The sequence below is a fragment of the Colossoma macropomum genome, unplaced genomic scaffold (genome assembly GCF_904425465.1).
Source record: "Colossoma macropomum unplaced genomic scaffold, Colossoma_macropomum, whole genome shotgun sequence".
NCBI classification, from domain to species: Eukaryota; Metazoa; Chordata; class Actinopteri; order Characiformes; family Serrasalmidae; genus Colossoma; species Colossoma macropomum.
In genome coordinates, this window is record NW_023494809.1 from 26,263,553 (window position 1) to 26,284,279 (window position 20,727).

Here is a 20,727-nt window from a genome sequence, read left to right on the forward strand (position 1 = left end):
GTGAGATGCAGAATGGTGCTTGATTTTGTAACTACTGATGTATTTTTGTACTGAAAGACTTTTCCAGTAGATATTATAACATATTATTAACCTTATTATTTTCATAAGGCTATTATCAGTAGTGGTTTTGGAACTCATACCTGAAACCGACACTGTTCTGTCCCCTTCGCAGCAACATGAACCCTCATTTTTACTTTAGTCTCAAAAGATCAGATCTCAGCAGCTTCAAGCTGTTCAATCAAGTCGTTCTTATCAACTCCAGCCTGACTGGGATTTCATTAGGAGGAGAGCAGCGACCCCTGCTGACTTTACTCTGTCATGACAGCTCCAAGTGTTACAGTGAAGATTTAAACAGCGCTTTAAACTGAACACGCTTTGTATTTTCACAGTTCAAAGTCTTTCACTTGTAAACACGATCTTTATTTTATTTTCAGGACCTTTTATTGAAGTCCTGCACCTCACCCACCCATCATATTCTTACAATCTCTAGACTTTTTGACCCCATATGGAAATATGATATAAGGTCATGTGTGCACATATAATTATATTATCATTACATTATACATATAATCATATTCACAATCTAAGGATCATATACATATATATATGTATGTGCATGTGTATGGGTGTGTATATATATATATATATATATATATATATATATATATATGTGTGTGTGTGTGTGTGTGTGTGTGTGTGTATTTATATTTATATATATATTTATATAGATTTATATATATACATATATATATAGATATAGATATATACACACAGAATAACAATAATCTATCATTTTATTTAATATAAATAGTAATTTACTCATGTTTTAATGATTTTATTGCTTCTTTCTTTTTTCTTTCTTTCTTTCTTTCTTTCTTTCTTTCAAACAGTTCCTAAAGGAAATTTGTACAACAGCTACATAAATAAACCCTAAAATATGCACGTTGCTTGTTATCTAATAAAATTCCTAAAACATTAAATATATTAAAATATTATTCCACATTTAGATAATGTAATATTTGATTATTTGATTAATCAGATAACCTAGCAGCAATTACAACTGTACGGGGATGTATTAAACCATGTATCAGACATAAATGATCCATATGTTTATGCATATATGTCCAATATTTGACACTTTCATACATGTACATGACATTTATGTGCATATATTTTGAAATACATGCCTGACCCTTTCCTGACATATGCACATATATTAGTATATATGGATTTTGCTTATTTCCAGCTCATATATGTCACATATGGACACATATATGCCCACTTATTTGAAAAATATGAGACATATATTTCAGCCATGTATTGACATATTCAAACGTGAGTGTGTATCATATGTGTTTAACAGTATTGCAGAAAAATATTTTTCATACATGGATGGTGTTTATATGTTATGCATCTTCCACACACTTCTGAATAAAGTGAAAATGAGAATAACAGCTACATAACTAAACTCTAAAAACATGCACTAGAATCATTCAAACATGTAATAAGCTTTGTAATGTAATAATTTTTTTTCCTGAAACATTAAATAATTTAACATGGAGATTATAGATTATGCAAGGTGAACAATCCATATGTTGTGCATATATGTGTTCACCCACCTATAGTGCTGCCTGAAAGTTAGTGGACCTTTTATCATTTTAAGAATTACTACATAAATTATGATCATATTTTCATTTAGCTCATAACAATAGATAAAGATAAACCAATAAAACAAATAACACAAACAATTATATAGTTTTTCATTTATCTATTGAACTAAGTGATCCAGCATTAAACGTCTTTGTTGGTAAAAGTATATGAACCTCAGCTTTCAGGACCCTTTTGAGCAGCAACGACTTCAACCAGACAGTTCCTGTAACTGTTGATCAGCTCTGCACATTGACGTGGAGGAATCTTGACCCATTTATTTTACAGAACTGCTTCAACTCTGTTATGTTGGTGGGCTTTCTTCCATGAACGCCACACCTTAGGTTCTGCCACAACATTTCTATTGGTTTAAGGCCTGGATTTTGAGAAAGCCATTCCAAAACATAACATTTCTTTTGCTTTAACCACTCATTATAGACTACCTGGTGTTTTTAGGGTTGTGGTCTTTCTGCAGGACCACTTACTGTTGAGGTTCAATTCACATATGGATGCTCTGATATTCTCCTTTAGAATTTCTTGATACAATCCAGAATTCATAGCTCCATCAAATGGCTAGCTGTCCTGGTCCAATAGCAGCAAAACAGCCCCAAACCATGACACTGCCACCGCCATGTTTCAAAGCTGGGATGAAGTTTTTATGCTGGATTGCGGTTTTTGGCTTTGCCAAACACAACATCTCTCATTTAAGCCATAACGATCCATTTTTGCATGTCCACATTAATTTCGTAGTCTTCTGGCACATCCAGGTGGTCTTTAGGAACCTTTAAACAGGGAGAAGCTTGCTGTTCTTGCTTCCTTGTTCAGTGTTTGCCTGATGGTGGACTCATGAGCACTGACATTGGCCAGTGTAAGAGTGGCCTGCAGATCCTCAGCTGTTATCCTGAGGTTCTTTGTGGTCTCCCAGAATATTCTACGCCTTAGTCTTGGAGTCACTTTTGTTGAATGACCGCTCTAGGGGAGGTGTTACAGTGGTGTTGAATTTCCTCCAATTGTACATCTGGCTGACGGTCAGTAAGTGACGTCCAAACTCTTGAGAAATAGTATTGGAACCTCTTCCAGCCAAATGAGCACTGGTTTTTCTGAGGTCTTCAGAAATCTCCCTTTGGCTGAGAAATGGCAAGCACTAATGTATTAGTGAAGACCAGACTTTGATGGTTGATCTGCTTGTCATGTAATTGATCAAACCTTCCGACCCGAATTATCACCTATACCAAAGTAATGATTCTTGAGGTTCACATACTTCTGCCAACAAAGACTTTTAATGCTTGATCACTTTGTTCAATAAATTGATGAAAAATATAAATTGTTAATGCTATTTGTTTTATTGGGTTATCTTATTTTTTGTTATGAGGTGAATGAAGATCTGATCCCATTTTAGGTCACATTTACGACACAGAGTTCACAAACTTTTAAGCAGCATTGTATCAGACATACAACCTTGTTTCCACAGGATAAGTTTTCACTTAGTTTCAGTCCATTTTAAATGAGTTTGGGCCCAGAGAAGGCGGCGGCGTTTCCGGATCCTGTTTATACATGGTTTCTTCTTTGCATGGTAGATGCAGTCATGAACTGAGTTCACAGACAGTGGTTTTCAGAAGTGTTTCTGAGCCCATGCAGTGATTTCCTCTACAGAAGTAATGAAGTGCCACCTGAGGGCCTGAATATCACAGCCATCCAATATTGTTTTTCGGCCTTGTCCCATGCATACAGAGATTTCTCCAGATTCTCTGAATTTTTTAACGATTTGATGTATTGTAGATGATGAAAAGCAAAAGTTCTTTGCTTTTACATTGAAAAACATTATATTTACATTTTTTGCACTATTTGCCCGCACAGTCTTTCACAGAGTGATGAACCCCTCCTCATCTTTACTTCTGAAAGACTCAGCCTCTCTGAGATGCTCTTCTAATACCCAGTCGTGTTACTGACCTGTTGCCAATTAATCTAATTATTTGTGAAATATTCCACCAGGTTTATTTTTTATTTTTTAGCATTACACAACTTTGACAGTCTTTTTTTTTGTCCCTGTCCCAACTTTTTTGAAAAGTGTTGATTGCATCAAATTAAAAAAGGACATGTATTTTTCAAAAAAACAATAAAAATTCTCAGTTTCAACATTTAATATATTCTCTTTGTACTATTTTCACATATTGCATATAGGGTTTAAATCATTTGCACATCATTGCATTCTGTTCTTATTTACATTTTGCACAGTGTCCCAACTTTTTTGGAAACTGGGTTGTACAGGTATGATCCATATATTATCCATTTATAATACTTACACATATGTATATAACATATATATACATATTTTCTGAAATATATGCCTGACTCTTAAAGATATCTATACATATACGGCCATATATCAGATTTCCAAATGGGACGATTACCTAAGAGAAGCCTATGGGACTTTTATTTTGAAAATGTCCCGCAATTTCATAATCCCTGTCATCTGAGGAGCAGCACGGCAGTACAGTGTAGCTGTGAATGAGGGGCTGCGCTCCGGGCGACTCTGCGCTTTCAGGCTGCTCGTGTTGGCGGTGACGATGAGGTCAGCTGTGCTCGGCACGGTCCTGCTGGCAGCAGCGGCGTCCTACTACATCTACCTGCCGCTGCCCAGCGCTGTGGCCGAACCGTGGAAGCTCATGCTGCTGGACGCGGTGTTCAGGGCGATGATGCATGTGGTGAGTTAGTGCAAGTACAGGATGTTCTGTGTGGGAGTGCAGAGTTTAAAGAGGCTGAAAAATAAGCTCATTTTCACTTCGAGTCTGGAAAATATATAAAAACATTCATACAACATGAAGAATATGAGCGTCATAATACAGTAAGAGTGTATACGGAAAATGCTTTGCTTATATATTGTTAAAATACATTTGTTACACATATATACTTGTTGATACGGAGCCCCGCTGATGACATCCTGTTTAAATAAAAATAACGCGTATTTACATGTGGGAACGAGATCTTAATGCATGGTCACGAATTAGTAAGGTGTCGGAATGAGATCTTAATGTGTGGCCACAACTTACTCAGATGTGGGAACAAGATAATTGGCCACGACTTAGTAAGGCATGGGAATGAGATCATCTGTTATTAAGCAGTGGTCAAGGCTTAATTATCTTGTTCCACACCTTACTAAGTTGTGGCCACAACTTAATTATCTTGTCTTATATATTGTTAAAATATATTTGTTCACATATATGTTTGTTGCTGATGACATCCTGTATAAATAAAATATTATTCACCATACCATATTAACGTGTGGGAATGAGATCCTAATGTGTGGTCACAACTTAATAAGGCATGGGAATGAAATAATTAAGTCGTGGCCACAAAGTGATAAGCCGTGGGAATGAGATGATTAAGTTGCGGCCACAACGTAGTAAGGCATGGGAATGAGATCTTAATGCATGACCACCATTTAATAATGCATGGGAACAAGATGAAGTCGTGGCCACAACTGAGTAAGAAGTGGGAACCAGATAATTATGTCATAGCCGTGATGTAGTAAGGCATGGGAACGAGATCAAGCATTGTTATGCTGTGGTCAATGCTTAATTATCTCATTTCCACACCTTACTAAGTCATGGCCACAACTTAATTATCTTATTCCCAAACCTTAGTAGGTCTTGGCCATGCATTAGGATCTTGTTCCCACACATTAATACGACATGGCTGCACATTATTTCTATTCATACAGGATGTGATCAGCGGGGCTCCGTATGTTGACGATATATGGCTAATTTCAAATAAGTTGGCATGCATATATATATATATATATATGTATATATACATATATGCTAATATATGTGATAGGTCTAAAATCCATATGGAAATCTGATGGCAATGTATGCAGATATATCATTAAAAATCAGGCATAAATTTAAATGCGACATATATGTATATATGTGTATATGTATACATATATTTATATATATTTATATATATTGTGTACATATATTTAAGTATCAAATACTGGACATATGTGCATAATCTATGGTTCATACATATATGCCAATATCTTTTTAATCATAGATTTATTTAATATTAAATTATTGAAATGTGTCAGGGAACAATATTTTCCTTATTTAATGTTTTAATGATTTTGTTGCATCTCTTACAACATGCATGTTTTTAGAGTTTAGTTATGTAGCTGTTATATTAACTGTAACTATTAATGTAAAGCTAACGTATATGAGTGATATATACTGTCTATGTGTGAATAATGTTTTCCATCATATATTTGTAAATATATGTGTCTCATTTATATGATTATATATATTAATTGGCCAACGTATACGCCCCATATTTGAAAATGGCACGTACAGTTTGTTACATATGTGTCCATGGGTGACAAATATAAGAAATGAGACACATCCTGATACGCTGTTATATATCATGCCTTCAGAATCCAGAATTTCATACGGGAAAATACTTGACATGATTAAAATGCGTCGTAGTTCTGCGTGAATGAAATGTGTTACATCAAAGCAGTTGCTGTTAGGTTTCCTTCTTTTGGTAATAACTGTGGTGATGTATCGTATTTTATTCAGGGTATTAAATATTTAAAATTATGATTTATCACAAACGATGAACATCACCTTGTAATAACAGCAATATAACATTTTTATTTATTTATTTACTTATTTTATAACATTTTATGAGGATAGTAGTCCTGTTGGTTATCATAATAAAAGTCTTTTATCAGTTCACATCACCAACACTGGGATCTTATTTTGTTTTTTTTTAGGGTTGGAGATTTTTTTTCGACTTATTTTAAGTTTTATGTAAACAATCATGAACAGCTCCAATTACATCTTTGAAGAATTAAACATACATATTTATATTAAAACCATTCAACTGAAAGGGCAATACATATATACACCCATAAACAAGAAAGTACACTACAATAAAATTAAAATGTAGATAAATGTAAATAATAATAATAATAATAATAATAATAAATTTGGCCAGTAGGAAGGAATGTCTTTTTAGCCTTTTTGTTCTGTTGTGTTTGTAATATGGAATTATAAAAAAAATCCAGGTCATTGCAGGAAATTCCTAAAATTAGGAACCATTTCCGTGACTCTGGATTTGCATATGTAACATTTGCCCAATTGGAATCGCGTTTCTAGGACAACAGACATTCCCTCGGAGAGAAAACTGCAGTGAGAAGCGAAATGCTCTGCACTTCATGAACGACTGGGCCGTTTTACACCCCACTTATCACGTTTGCCTGTTTGTTTTTCACATTTAATGTGTCAGGGTGTGTGTGTGGGTGTGTGTGTATGTGTGTGTGTGTGTTAAAGCTGTGTGTCATTGTAATGGTAATGTGTGCTTTGTGTAGAATCTCCTCCAACCTGTAGTGCAGGGCGTCCACTCAGCTCTGTGGAGAATCACCTCTGCAGTGTTTTTCAGAACTTCTTTAACCCTTAAAATCCCAGACTTATTACATACTGAGGCTTATTATTCAGTGACTACAGGGACTTCGGTGCAAACTAGCTGAGCTATTCTTAGGTTATAGAGGTGTGTAATAAACTTTGTGCCCGCCGGTGGACCCTGACCATTTAAGGGGTTACAAAGAGCAGACTTTCACTAGACTGTCACCTTTCAGCAGTTTAAGGCCGTGTCAGTTCTACATTACACTAAATAAGTGGTGCAGTGAATCAAACTTGTGCCTCATTTACACACCAGTAAAATACGTCCGGTCATTCTACACTGTGGTGGCAAACGGTGTCCCACAGTTCAGTTCCATGAACATGAACCCGAAACAGTGAAGCACAGAAACGTAATCTGTGTATTTTTTTCCTTCTACTCCAAAATTAACCAACAAAACATGATGATAATTCTGCTTTTTGAAATGTTTATTTCACTGATTTTTAGTCATGTTGTACATGAAAAACAGCTCGACACAGCAGTGATAATAATAATAGTAATAATAATAATAATAATAATAATAAGAGAAATATATAACTTTGATCAATTTTTGTAGTTTAAATTGCAAAAATGCATTAAAATTGGTCGAATTTGATAAATATTACCATGTTATAACAGCAGTATAGCATTTTATTAGGACAGTAGTCCCGTTGGTTATCATAATAAAAGTCTTTTATGAATTCATGTCCCCAACACTGCAATCTGTCATATCAATATATGAAATGATTAAATTATTTCAAATATAGAAATACTTTATTTTATATTATGTTACTTATTTTATATATATATATATTTATATACACATTGGAAAATTTACATACAATATAAAGGGCAAAAAGCATTTCCAAATTATGCCAAAAAACTCAAAAATGGAGATATGAGGTTTTGTCCTGACAGCACCGATAAGTATTATATGTTATACTTTATTATCATATTATATTTTTTTTAATAAATTTTCTCTCAAGACTTTTTGTCAGTGGTGTTGAAACAAAACTGTCTTTAAAGAAATATTCCTTCTTGTGTCGATATCTCAGAGGAAGGAAGACCAGCTCGGAGACGTCCACAGTTAGTGGGAATATATATATTTTTAAAAAGCGAGTAAGTTGTGTCGGTGCTGTTACGGTCAGTGCTGTCAGACACTGTGGTGATGTGGTTCAGTGTAACCGAGTGTGTTGTACGCTGTCTGTGAGTGTAGTACAGCTGTAGTCTGTGTGTAGATGTTTAATTTATGGAGGAGTCTCATGTTGGAAATGTGAAGCGTGATGTAACACAGCTGTGCTGCAGATGGTCTGGGTCTGCAGATGTTGTTGTGCCGCCTGATCCGTCTTCGCTTTTACTCCTCATAAGCGTCTGTAAGTTTGTCATTTCCAGTTTAGTGTCATTTGCGTGTGCACAGCTCCACACAGCACTCTAAACGTATTTATTTTTGAATTAAACAGATCCGTTTGGCGCATTCAGCCTTTACACAATACGTCTCTCACTGCCTCCGCTGTCATTTTGACACACTTTCTTTTCCTAATGTTGCCTAACATTTGAAACTGACCAGTTGCTCTTGAGAACGAGCAGCAGAAACGGACCGTTCCCTGCAAGTTCAGCACTTCGAAAAAGAAAAATCTCAGTATGTAGAGCATGAAAAACAGTCACTGCAGCGACTTCACAGATGCTGACGTGTTATTTTTATATGAAACAATAACTTTTATTCTTAGTTATTAGTTTCTTATTGGTAGTTTTTTTAGCTTAAATTGTAAAAACATAATGAAATGTCTGCTCTATGTTAAAGTTATCTAAAATCTATATAAAACTTAGTTATTTATAATATATATATATATATATATATATATATATATATATATATATATATATACACTTTATTTTAACAATAAATCTCGAGATTTTTTTATCAGGAATATAAAATGTCTTTACAAAATTATATCAATTATAAAGTGCACTCTTAAAAAAGATGGTTCTCCAAGGGTTCTAAAAAAAGAAATAAAGACAGTGCTTCTATGTAGAACCATGAACACTCAAAGAACCATCTGCAAACTGTTTTTTTTTTTGCTTGGTGAAATGGTTCTTCAGACTGATGGAGAATGTGCTGTATATGGTTCTGGAAGGGGTTCTATATAGCACCAAACAGGGTATCGATGCTGAGCTTGTAACAATAGAAGAACCCTTTTTAGTGCTATATAGAGCAGTTTTCAAACAGGTTCTATATAGAACCATATACAGCACATTCTCCATCAATCTGAAGAACTATATCACCATGCAAAGAGCCATTTAAGCATGAAATGGTTCTATATAGAACTCATGGTTCTAAATAGAACCGTTGCCTTTACTGAAGAACCATCTTTTTTTAAGAGTGTAGGATATAGAATGTTTATTATTATATTGCAATTATACTATATAACTTTAGATATGGGACAGATATCTCAGAGGAAGGAAGCTCTGAGAGGTTCTCGGTTCAGGGCCATACATAGAACATATTTTAGAAAATCTTTAAAACTTTACTGATGTTGTTCAGTATAACCGACTATGTTTTGCACTTGAATTACTATCAACATTTCGCTGCTGTCGGAACAAAACCTCGGATCTCCATTTTTGTCGTTTTTCAGTTTTTGAGATAATTTGAAAATGCCTGTTGTTCTTTACATTGTTTGTAAATTTCATGAAGAATGGACCAAAAGAAACGGCCCAAAATGAAAAAAGTCTGGTTCTATTGACTTACATTCAAAGTAAAGTAGGTTTTTTCCTTCTCCTGTAAAGTTACCATTTTGGCGACGCAAGGTTTTGTTCCGACAACAGCGATTTGTATCGCATAATCGTGTTGATGTAATATTTTTATTAATATGGAGTTGATGTACACATTGTATCTTCTGAAATGGCCCGATGTGTTTAGTCTCTTTGCTTCTCTTTGCTAATCCAGTCCTCTGGTCTTGCAGGGTAATTTGGTCCAGGATCTCGGTCTGGCTCACAACACCCACGTCCTGAACTACATGGTGACGCTTGTCGAGGTTCGGGGTCCACAGTCCAGCAAGTCCGTGCGGGTCACTGACACTTCCTTTGGGGGGGTGCAGGCCCGGGTGTTTGAGTCCACTTCACCCAGCCCGAGACGCCTGAAACGAGGGGTGGTCTATTTCCATGGAGGAGGGTGGGCCCTAGGAAGTGGACGTGAGTGGACGTATTGGTTTTTGCTTAGAACTTTAATTTAGAAATTGGTGACACTTTATGTTGAGAGTCCTTTTAGATAAAACAACCACTCAACGGACTCTCAGTAACATCAAAAGCATATGAGGGTTAGGATTAGGATTAGGTTTTGGGTTGAGGTTAAAGTTAGGGTTAGGATGAGGGCCAGGGTCAGGATTAGGTTTTGGGTTGGGGTTAGGGTTAAGGTTAGGATTAGGCCCAGGGTTAGGGCTAGAATAAGGCTTTGGGTTGAGGTTGGTAAGGTTAGGTTTTGCCTAATGGAAGTAACATATTAACAACACATCTACTTAATGAGAGTAATGTATCAACAGAACATCTACAAGACATTTACCTTAGTGTATTCAGATGCTGCACTACTGCTCCTTCACTGATATGTTGTTGAGATGTTACTGATACTTTGTTATGAGTTTATTAATCATCTATGAAGGACCACTCCAAATAAAGTGTTACCCAGAAATTTAATGACTGTGTAACGTTATACAGTTTGATTGTGACTTTTAGGAGACGACCCAGTGCATCACAAAATTTCACCATCATTTGATTTGATTATTTTGGTATGAATTATTTTTTAGAAAGGCAGAATTGAAGAAGTGTTTACATTATACTTGGTTTTATATATATATATATGTATACATATATATATACATACATATATCGATGCAGTCAGACTCATTCCTGCTTCTCCAGTGTGATGAAAGATGTGAGGGAACGTTCAGGGGTGTTTACAGCAGCACTCCTCATGCTCGGCTGTTCACAAACTCCCTCAAGCGGCCAGACTTGGAAATGTCACAGAAATGCTCCTCGAGTCATTAGAGAACGCTGCAGTAGGTGCGGGTAAATATACAAGCCCTAGAAGCCCTAAACAATGGTACAAATTCCAGGGCAGAGTTTCATGACTGTGCATGACTTTGTTTTTCATAATAAATCAAACAAACTGTTATGTAATTCTGCTTAAATGTGGCTTACAGTTTAGAAAGCATGTTAGAGTTAGAGTATGTAATTAGTAATTAGGTCATAAAAACATTAAGAAACTGTTTCTTGCCAAATCATGAGCCCACATTCATCTACACTGTTAAACCTCAGATTTTAGTGGTTATTAATCTCACTTTGTCTTCAGTCAGCATTAAACTATTTTATCAGACATTCATGATCCAGATATAACAGCTCACTTTTGCCTTTGTTATATGTTATGACTGTGTCATAAAGTGTATATAACATAATTAAAAAACATTAATACATTCATTTTAAACCGTTCATAAAACCTTCATTAGGGGTCTTATTTTTACTCCATATAGTCACCTCCAGTATATGTAAACTCTCTTTTTTTTGTTTTACTCCATGCTTCCCCCACCTTCATTCCACCCAGGAATGCGATCCTATGACCTCTTGTGCAGGAGGATGGCTGAGGATTTGGACGCAGTCATTATATCTGTGGAGTAAGTATTACTTCAAGTTAATCGGGGGCTTATATTAACCCCTCAAATAACCATGGAGTTGCATGTGACTATGTTTCTTATCACTAGCCATGTTTACATGCAGCCTGATAATCCGTTAATAATCTGACTACTAGCTTTATCAGAATAGAATACATTCATGTAAACACCGCATTCGGAATAGACTAGACCAATTTAGGCCATCTGATTGAACAAGGTGGGTAATCCTGTAAATAATCCATTAAATAGAAGAATAATATCCGTGTAAACGTCTGTATCTGATTACATTCCCTATCGGAAAGTTTAAGTACGTTCTGATCATGTGCGTCACGTCATAGTGAAAGTTTGTACCGTTCAACATGGCGGAGCAGAAACTGGTCTGCAGAGGAGACGAAGTTTATGCTCTGATCTTTAAAAGACGGCGGTGGGACGGACGTCCAGCTTATGTGTCTCAGAACACGACGTCTTCCTCTCGGCCTTCTTTAATAAGGACATGTGAAGGACGTTTTCCTGAGTCTCTGACTGGACTCACGTGATGCTGGTTGTCATGGTAACGTCTACACTAAGTGGTTCTCTACACATGTGTAATTTTGGATCTGATTACTTGTAGTGAGCATGTAAACTGAGATTTTTCATCAGATTGTTGAGTAGAGTGAGCATAAACACCTCAGTCTTAATATATAATCGGAATGTATTCAATCAGATTGGCTAAAATCTTTGCATGTAAACACAGCCAATGTGTAAAAGAAGCACCGCTGCCTTTATTATTGGATGCATTGTGATAGTTTCTCAGCAGACGTGCGCACACGTTCAGAACAAAACTCAGATTGCTATGGATTATTAATTGGTTTAATTAAAGTAATAATATAAGCTGATGCACTCCTATTCATATGTTTTTTTGCTCAAACTGTTTTTGTGACACAAAATAAAAATCTACAAATGTTCAGCTTGTTAGATCACATGCTTTTCTTAAATAAATACAACAGCATTGATAAATCATATATTGTTATTAATAATAATATTATTACTGACTTATAGGCAGAAATAGCTGCTTTCTGCATCAGCCTTAAAGGGCTAAAACTTTTTTGGTCACTTTATAATTCCATACCCCATTGAACACTTGAAGAATATGTAAATAATAAAGATGATAATAAAGATTACATGTGAAGAAAAAAGAACCACAAAGAATTATTTCTGATTAATTTCAGTACATTTTTTACTAACTAACATATAACATACTAGTTATGTTGTGATGAGGGTGGGAAGGTAAGGTGTGGGCCCACTCAGTTGTATGCCAAAGTTTGGGCGCCCCTGATCAAGATAACACAACTTCTACACATTCTACACAGTTTAATTGACAAATGCACTGTTTATTTGCTGAATTTATGATATTGGGAAAAGTATAAAACACAAAATGTGCCTGTGCAAAAGTTATGGCTCACTTTATGTTTTATTTTATTATATTGTATGTTTTATTTTTATGTTACATTAGTTTTATTCCAATCTAATCTCAGCAAATAAATGTGCAGAAAAACGCCATATTTCAGATTGTTCCCTGTAGAAAATGCATTAACCTATTTACACTTATAAAACCAACAAATCATGTAATTTAAAGGAGGTATTCAAACGTTTGCGTACAGCTGTATATGTGGCCCTTAGGGCTTAATGAGGTTTTATCTTCACTATTATTTTAAAATGCAGGAAATAGTAATAATACAGAAGATCTTTCTCTGCAATCGTATGTTCTTATGCTAAAGAGTGGCGACTCCTGCATTTCCAGTTACAGACTTGCCCCTGAAGTTCATTTCCCAGAGCCATATAATGATGCTCTGCAGGCCTGCAGACACATCCTGACAGCGGAGGTGCTAGCTCTGCTCTCTGTGGACCCGGAGAGGGTGGCCGTGTCGGGTGACAGCGCCGGAGGTAACCTGGCTGCTGCTGTGGCTCAACAGGTACTGAGATCAGATCAGAAAGAAAGCCCTGCAGCTGCTCACCCTCAGGCAGCGTAAGGCGAAACCATGCTTATATATATACACACAGTACTGTGAAGAATCTTAGGCAGCCAAGAAAATTGTTTAAAACTATCTGTCTCAGCATCGAAGGGGAACTCCACCAATTTATCAAACTGTCGGCATAATTAAATGGTTGAAATGCAAACAAAGTCAGAGTGGTTTGGTGTGAAATGCTCCCTTCTAGAGAGTCAGAATTGTTCACAGTGGTGGTGATAGGAACCAGACAACCACCTCTAAAAGCTCTCTCACAGAAAGTCATTATATGGTTACAGATATGCTGCCTGACACAAGTTTTTCGGCCTAAAACATATTTTTTTAAACACGCTCTTGGTGGAGAGATACTTGCAGGGTGTTGTAAGGCAAAATAGTCCCCAAAGGAAACTTTTTGTTTCAGATCTAACACTATTTTACCACCATCAACATTACATAGAAGACATATGTAGGTTCACTGATGGTTTCTGAGAGTAAATAAAATGGCTATATTTGTGTTGTAGACGTGATGACCCCTGGTTCCTGTCACCATCACTGTAAAAAAATCGGGATCACTAAGTTTCCCTACAATGATCTGCTTCACATAAAACCACTCAGAATTGCCTTGTTTACATCTCAATGATCTATGTAGAAAATTTAAAAAATTGGTAGAATTCCCCCTTCAGTGAACTTTGGCAGTGAAAACACTCTATAGCCTAATGGTTAAGCTAACACACACCTATAAAATCATGATTATTGTATTGTTTGTTTGTATGTATTTATTCTAATTATTCTAATGTTTTGAATCAAATAAAAACTCACTGCCCAGATGTCTTAGATGCCCTTAGATGCCTGGGGGGCATATTTACTAACATTCTGCAGTGTCACAAACTCCATTTTGGCATTAAAAAGTTTAAAAATACTATTTAATGCTTTCTTTGATGCTAATGTGACTGCAATTATTTATACACAAACAGAAAAGAGAGATTTTTTTTAAACACATTTATTTATTTTTAACAGAAAAAAGACTTGCAAACAGTAGGGCTGCTTGATTATGGCAAAAATCATAATCAAGATTATTTTGGTCAGTATCGCTCAATAGAGTCTGGCTGCAGACATGCACTCTCAGACAGATGCACTCTCAGCCCCAGTGACGTCACGTGCACATGCATTCTCTGCCACGACGGCAGAGGCAGAGCAACGGCACAGTAACTTTTGGCTGCTGCTGCTTAGCAACATCATCACTTAATCCATTTTTTGTCCATAACAGAGCTGGAGAATTCCATTTAATGTACCTCCCTGTTTTAAAAAGTCCTAGAACCCAGTAAAAGTGTCTATTGGTTCCTGGTAGTTTTCGATATAATGGTATTTGGTGTTTTCCTTGCAGTGTAAAGGATTCAAATCAGGTGTTTTGGAACTGATTCCAGATACATTTGTTTGTTTCCTAATGATCTCTAATGGTATCTTCAAGCCAATTCCCGTTAGGAAGCAAAACCTTCGGGTTATAATAGTCTTCAGCGTGGCTTTCATTAGTTTCGGTAGCCTGTTTGTTTTTTCTGCGAATAAACCCGACATTCATGTCTTATCATCGTGGTTTTATTCTGAAAGTTTGCATATGTAATTACCTTATTATCAGTACGACAACGTTAATATACATCCAGTGTAACTCTTGTTGCCCAGCAGTACGTGGTTCACTGTTTTTCCTCATAAAACCAACAAGAACACTCAGGCTGAGAGTGCATGTCTGCAGCCAGACCCTTCTCCAATATTGAGATCAGCATTATTGATCATGACTCCTCATTGACTTTGGAAACATGGTGCATTTATTTAACTTAAAAAAACTTTTTAACGGGTGATAATTGAATATCAGGTAATTAAACTAATTGGTCGTACTGCCTTGAGGTGCAGACCCCACCATGTAAGAAACCTTGCGCAGGGCTTGTTTTTGTTCATTGGACTCCTTGAAGAAGTGTTTCCAAACAGCTGAATTGATTTTACATTGTTTGTTGACCAAAGGCGCTCTTTCATTTTGGCTCGAGCTGAACTAAACATGCCACAGCCTGGCTGAGATTGAGAGAGTTTGGGCTTTTAGGGAGGGGCGAAAAAGCACCGCTGTGAAGGAAAGGGGCGCGCTGGATTTATGACCCAAGACAAAATGAGAGCATCATTGCGAATGCTAGTTGAAAATATTTGAAACTGTAAAATTATATCATTTTTTATTGACACAGTGTGATTTGTTTATTGACACAGCTGGCCTTGGACAACAGCGTCTCTATCAAGTTCAAGGTACAGGCCCTTATCTACCCTGTGCTCCAGGCTCTGGACTTCAATACACCATCTTACCAGCAGAATGGCAATGTACCCATCCTCTACCGCCCCCTCATGGCCCGATTTTGGCTAGAGTACCTGAATGGGGACCTGAAGCTTGTTCCTTCCCTGCTGGCTAACAACCACACAGCCGTGAATCTGGGCCAGGAAGCGGTGGTGGCAGCTAAGGCTAAGATGAACTGGACCAACCTCTTAGCACCTGCCTTTCAGAAGCACTATAAGCCGGTGGCTCCTCATCTTGGCACCCCTGGGCTCCTAGAACAGCTGCCTGGCCTGCTGGACGTTCGGGCAGCTCCTTTGTTGGCCGAGAGAGAAGTTCTAAAGCTGGTCCCGCCAGCCTACATCATGACCTGTGAGCATGACGTGTTGCGGGATGACGGCCTCATGTACGCACGGCGCCTGGAGGATGCCGGAGTGGCCGTCACCAGTGACCATTACACAGAGGGTTTCCACGGATGCATGGTCTTTGCTTTCTGGCCTGCACGTTTCACGGTGGGGATGCAGAGTATGAGGAACTACATCCACTGGTTAGAGCAGAACCTCTAAGCTCCTGTAGACCCTGCAGGCTCTAGAAGAACCTGTAGGGTACTATGCAACCTGTGAGCGTCCATAGAACCCACAGGCTCCTTTAGACCCTGTGGGCTTTAGTGGAACCTGTAGGCTCCTGTAGAATCCGCAGGCTCCTGAGGAACCTGTGGGCTTCTTAAGGACCTGTAGGCTCCTGCAGAACCTGTAGGTTTCTGTAGAACTTGAAGGCTCCTGTAGAACCTGCAGGAACCCAGTGAAGTAATGGTTACCAAAACTGGTCCTGGGGACCTGGAGAACCACTGTTCTGCCCAAAGGTTTCCCTGCTCTGATGCTGCAATCATGATAACTGGGAATTTGGAAGTGTCAGATTTAAAGCTTCCCACTTTACACCTAAGAGTGTTAAAGGAACCTCAACTGTTTGAGGCTGGAAAATTGGCAGTCTTAAAGTCAGTGTAAAGGAAATTTAGAAATTTGTTTCTAAACAAAAAGACTATGTAATACTGAATATTGAAGTTAGACCGTTAATCTGTTTTCCATCATTGTTGTGTTCAGGACTTTTTGGGGGTCCTGAAATCATGGCTTGATGACGCACTTGAGCCATACTTAGCATGATCGCTCCCCTCACACTACAGCGCATTCGCATCAGTGGTTCTCCCACTCAATTGTGAGTCACTACACCTGTTACAGCTACAGTTTGCTTGCTAGCTATGCCTTCATCCCGCACAAGCATCTTTCCTAGAATGCCAGAATTTGCAGAACAGCTTGCTGGTCATCTGCTACAGTACTTGCTTCGCTAACTTCAGGTAAGCTACGGCACTGTCTGCTACGTTGGCCAGCCTGCCCTACTCGAGTCCCTTCGTGCTGTGCTCGAGTTAGGTCAGTCCCCCATGGCTACATTTTACTGGGAAATGGAGGACCTTCCACAGAGCCTTGGCCCCCGGTACGGCTCGCCGACCCTTACAGCGCTACCCTCACTAACTTCGGCTAAGCTAAAGGCTCTATCAGCCAGCTGGCCTACTCTAGCCCATTTGTGCTGTGTGTGCTAGCTCAGTGCCCAGTGGCTGCATTTCACACCGTGAGCCCTGGCTGCCATTATGGCTCACCAGCCCTCCTCAGACAGCTAGACTAACGGTGCTGTCAGCTACGTGGTACTTTGAGTAGCCAAGTCTGTCCGACTCGAAGACCACGTGAGGTTAGCGATTTTTGTGTCCAGGCAATATGTTAGCCAGAATAGCCGTTTATGGAACAGGGCTAACAGGCTACAGGCTAATACTTCTCCATTAGCTTACGCTAGCCTCGCATAAATGGAAGAAAGAAATGGCCGTTCAGTTGCAGACTGAGAGGAACAAGGTTGATTTTTGGGTAGGTGTAGATCTGAACTGGATTCTAGCTCTGGAGGCTCAAATAAAGCTGCTAGCATCCATTTCTTAGGTCGTAGTAGTATTTGACACTTTCCCACGTTTGGGCATGTTTCTGCGTCTTTAGCGGACGTGCTGCCAGCGTTTCAGCTGAGAATATTGCTTATTTTCTCATGAATTGAAATCCTAATTTTATATAGTTGGCGATTTTTTTAGTAATTCAAATGTTTGGGTGGTTAATAACACATTTTTTCTGTGATGTGATAAACTCAGAACACATATGTATTACTGATTTACACACTTTAAAGCATATCTTATACAAACAGAAACCACCAACTCAGAGAAGTTGGAACTCTTATCAAGTTCCCACTTACAGAGTGGAAATTACTAGTTAAGTTGTGGTTTAGTGGATTTTTCATACTTTTACAGCTTCCCAGTTCCGTCTTAGTCATGAAGGCATCAGGACACAACCACTTCATCTCAGCAGGGGCTTGTTAACTAGCTAATTAGTTGCAGCAGGTCTGCTGGGACCAGGAAAATGTTATAATGTGCAGAGCACAGGGTTCTCCAGGACCGGCGTTGGTAACCACTGTTGTAGAGCATTTGTGTGACCGCTCCAAGTGGCCAGATGATGGTCACGCAACAGGGAAAATCTACAAAATACTTTATTTACTGAGTCTGACCTGCTTATAAAACCTCTTTGGGATACATCAATGCAACATGACAATGCAAAATCGTGAGCTCTGACAATGCTTAGAGAGTTCTTACTGTAGTTAAACATGCACTGGCAGGACTGGTGCCACTAAAGCTCTGCCACAGAGCACATGTGTCGGACTGCATTCCTGGAGGGCCGCAGCACCGCAGGGTTTAGCGTTTGCACTGCTTTAACCCTTGAAAGGAATATTCCTGTGTTTTTCAGTCTGATCTCTGTCTGGTGCATCTGTATCAATTACCACAGACCATAATTTCAATTTCAATTCCTTACAATAGAAGCCAAATGAATCTGTGAGTAAATGTTTGAAATGCATGACTACGCAACACAAAATCGAAAACTACAACCATCATACTAGCAGTGAGACACACAAGCTGTTATATAGGTTTATCCAACTTACATTTCACACTGGAGCAGCACAGTAAAAACAGCCCTGATGACTTTCTCTTTCTGCTTATTTACAGGAAAGAGCCTTTAAAAAAACGCACCCGCACCACAACACTGGTAACATATTACCTCAACTAGTCTCATCTCTGATAGAACAAATCATACAGATTTGTAGTGAGCAGATCTTCTGGTCTTTTTTCAGTTCAGGGAAACGTCAAAATTATTGTCCAGGCACTACAGATGCGGCAGATGGACATGAGGCTGAAAATGACCTGAAAAGTATCCCAGTAAACTCAGCTTATTATTCAGTTTTTAATCTTGAGGCTTGTTGTTCAGTAACTGCTGTGAGTTAACATAAGCTGTGTGGTTGTGAGAGTGACACCTGGAAATGAGGGACTGTTGACGGGTCTTTAAGGGTTTAAGGGGTTAACACACCTAAATCATCTCAGCAGCTCACTGTCAGGCCTTGATGAGTTAATCACGTGAAAACTGCTGTAGCTCTGAGGAATGCAGTCTGACAGACTGGTACACAGAAAGCTTTAAAATTGTATAACTCTATGAAATACATCATATATAATATATTTTATCATGGACTATACTTTACGTATAATCTTTAGTTATGTTTTAATTGTGGTAATGTATTCCAGAGATTTTTATGACTTCCAAAATATGAGAATATTTTATAGTATATGTGTATACTGACCTGTACAGGGCTAAAAAAACCAAACACTGTAGTTTATTGAGTCTGATATACTTGAAGAAACAATGCATACAAACATTTAAAAGGGAATTCTGCTGATTTTTCAAAATTTCTGCATAATTCGGTGGTTGAAATGTAAACAAAGTCATTGAGAATGGTTAACGTGGAACACTTCTCCATAGAGAAATTTACTGACGTATGTCTTTACAATGTTAGTGACAGAAACCAGACATTATAATGTCTACAACACAAACATAAACGTTTTATTTGCTATCCAAAATAAAGATGTTCACAGGTACTCAAGTAACCATTCAAGGTGAATACTAAATTCACTATTCAGGTGTTTTTTGCATGTTTGTTTACAGGAAAATGGAGAAAATATGCAGACCACTAGCGACATTTACATGCAGCCTGATAATCCGTTAATAATCTGACTAATAGATAGAAATTATATTCCAAATGGCCCTAGATTATTCTGATTGAGGCCATTTGGAATATAATTTCTATCTGATTGATCGAGGTGGGTAATCCTGTAAATAATCCATTAAATAGAAGAATAATATCCGTGTAAACGCCTGTATCTGATTACATTCCCTATCGGAAAGTTTAAGTCCGTTCTGATCATGTTCGTCGCGTCATAGTGAAAGTTTATACCGTTCAACATGGCGGAGCAGAAACTGGTCTGCAGAGGAGACGAAGTTTATGCACTGATCTTTAAAAGACGGCGGTGGGACGGACGTCCAGCTCATGTGTCTCAGAACACGACGTCTTCCTCTCGGCCTTCTTTAATAAGGACATGTGAAGGACGTTTTCCTGAGTCTGACATCATTTTAAAGCAACGTCTACACTAAGTGGTGCTCTACGCATGCGCGTCATTTTGTAGTGCACATGTAAACGGAAATTTTCATCAGATTGTTGAGTAGAGTGAGCATAAACACCTCAGTCTTAATCTATAATGGGAATGTATTCAATCAGATTGGCAAAAATCTTT

The 20,727-nt window shown here is 37.8% G+C and overlaps 1 protein-coding gene across 1 annotated transcript; it reads left to right on the forward strand.

The window, feature by feature from the left end:
• The first annotated feature begins 4,182 nt into the window (after window positions 1-4,182).
• On the forward strand, window positions 4,183-18,929 carry LOC118799097 (neutral cholesterol ester hydrolase 1). The gene is made up of 5 exons (XM_036558803.1): window positions 4,183-4,352; window positions 10,044-10,272; window positions 11,675-11,744; window positions 13,522-13,693; window positions 15,974-18,929. Exons 1-5 carry the CDS (start codon window positions 4,215-4,217, stop codon window positions 16,595-16,597), a joined length of 1,233 nt encoding a protein of 410 aa, XP_036414696.1. The 5' UTR covers window positions 4,183-4,214; the 3' UTR covers window positions 16,598-18,929.
• Window positions 18,930-20,727: the final 1,798 nt, after the last annotated feature.

What these genes read in the sequence shown, in the direction of transcription:
- LOC118799097 (XM_036558803.1), top strand. Translation starts at nt 4,215, where the DNA reads ATGAGGTCAGCTGTGCTCGGCACGGTCCTGCTGGCAGCAGCGGCGTCC. An exon ending in GTGGGCCCTAGGAAGTGGAC is followed by an intron (nt 10,273 to 11,674) that starts GTGAGTGGACGT and finishes CATTCCACCCAG; the next exon opens with GAATGCGATCCTATGACCTC. An exon ending in CTGCTGCTGTGGCTCAACAG is followed by an intron (nt 13,694 to 15,973) that starts GTACTGAGATCA and finishes TTATTGACACAG; the next exon opens with CTGGCCTTGGACAACAGCGT.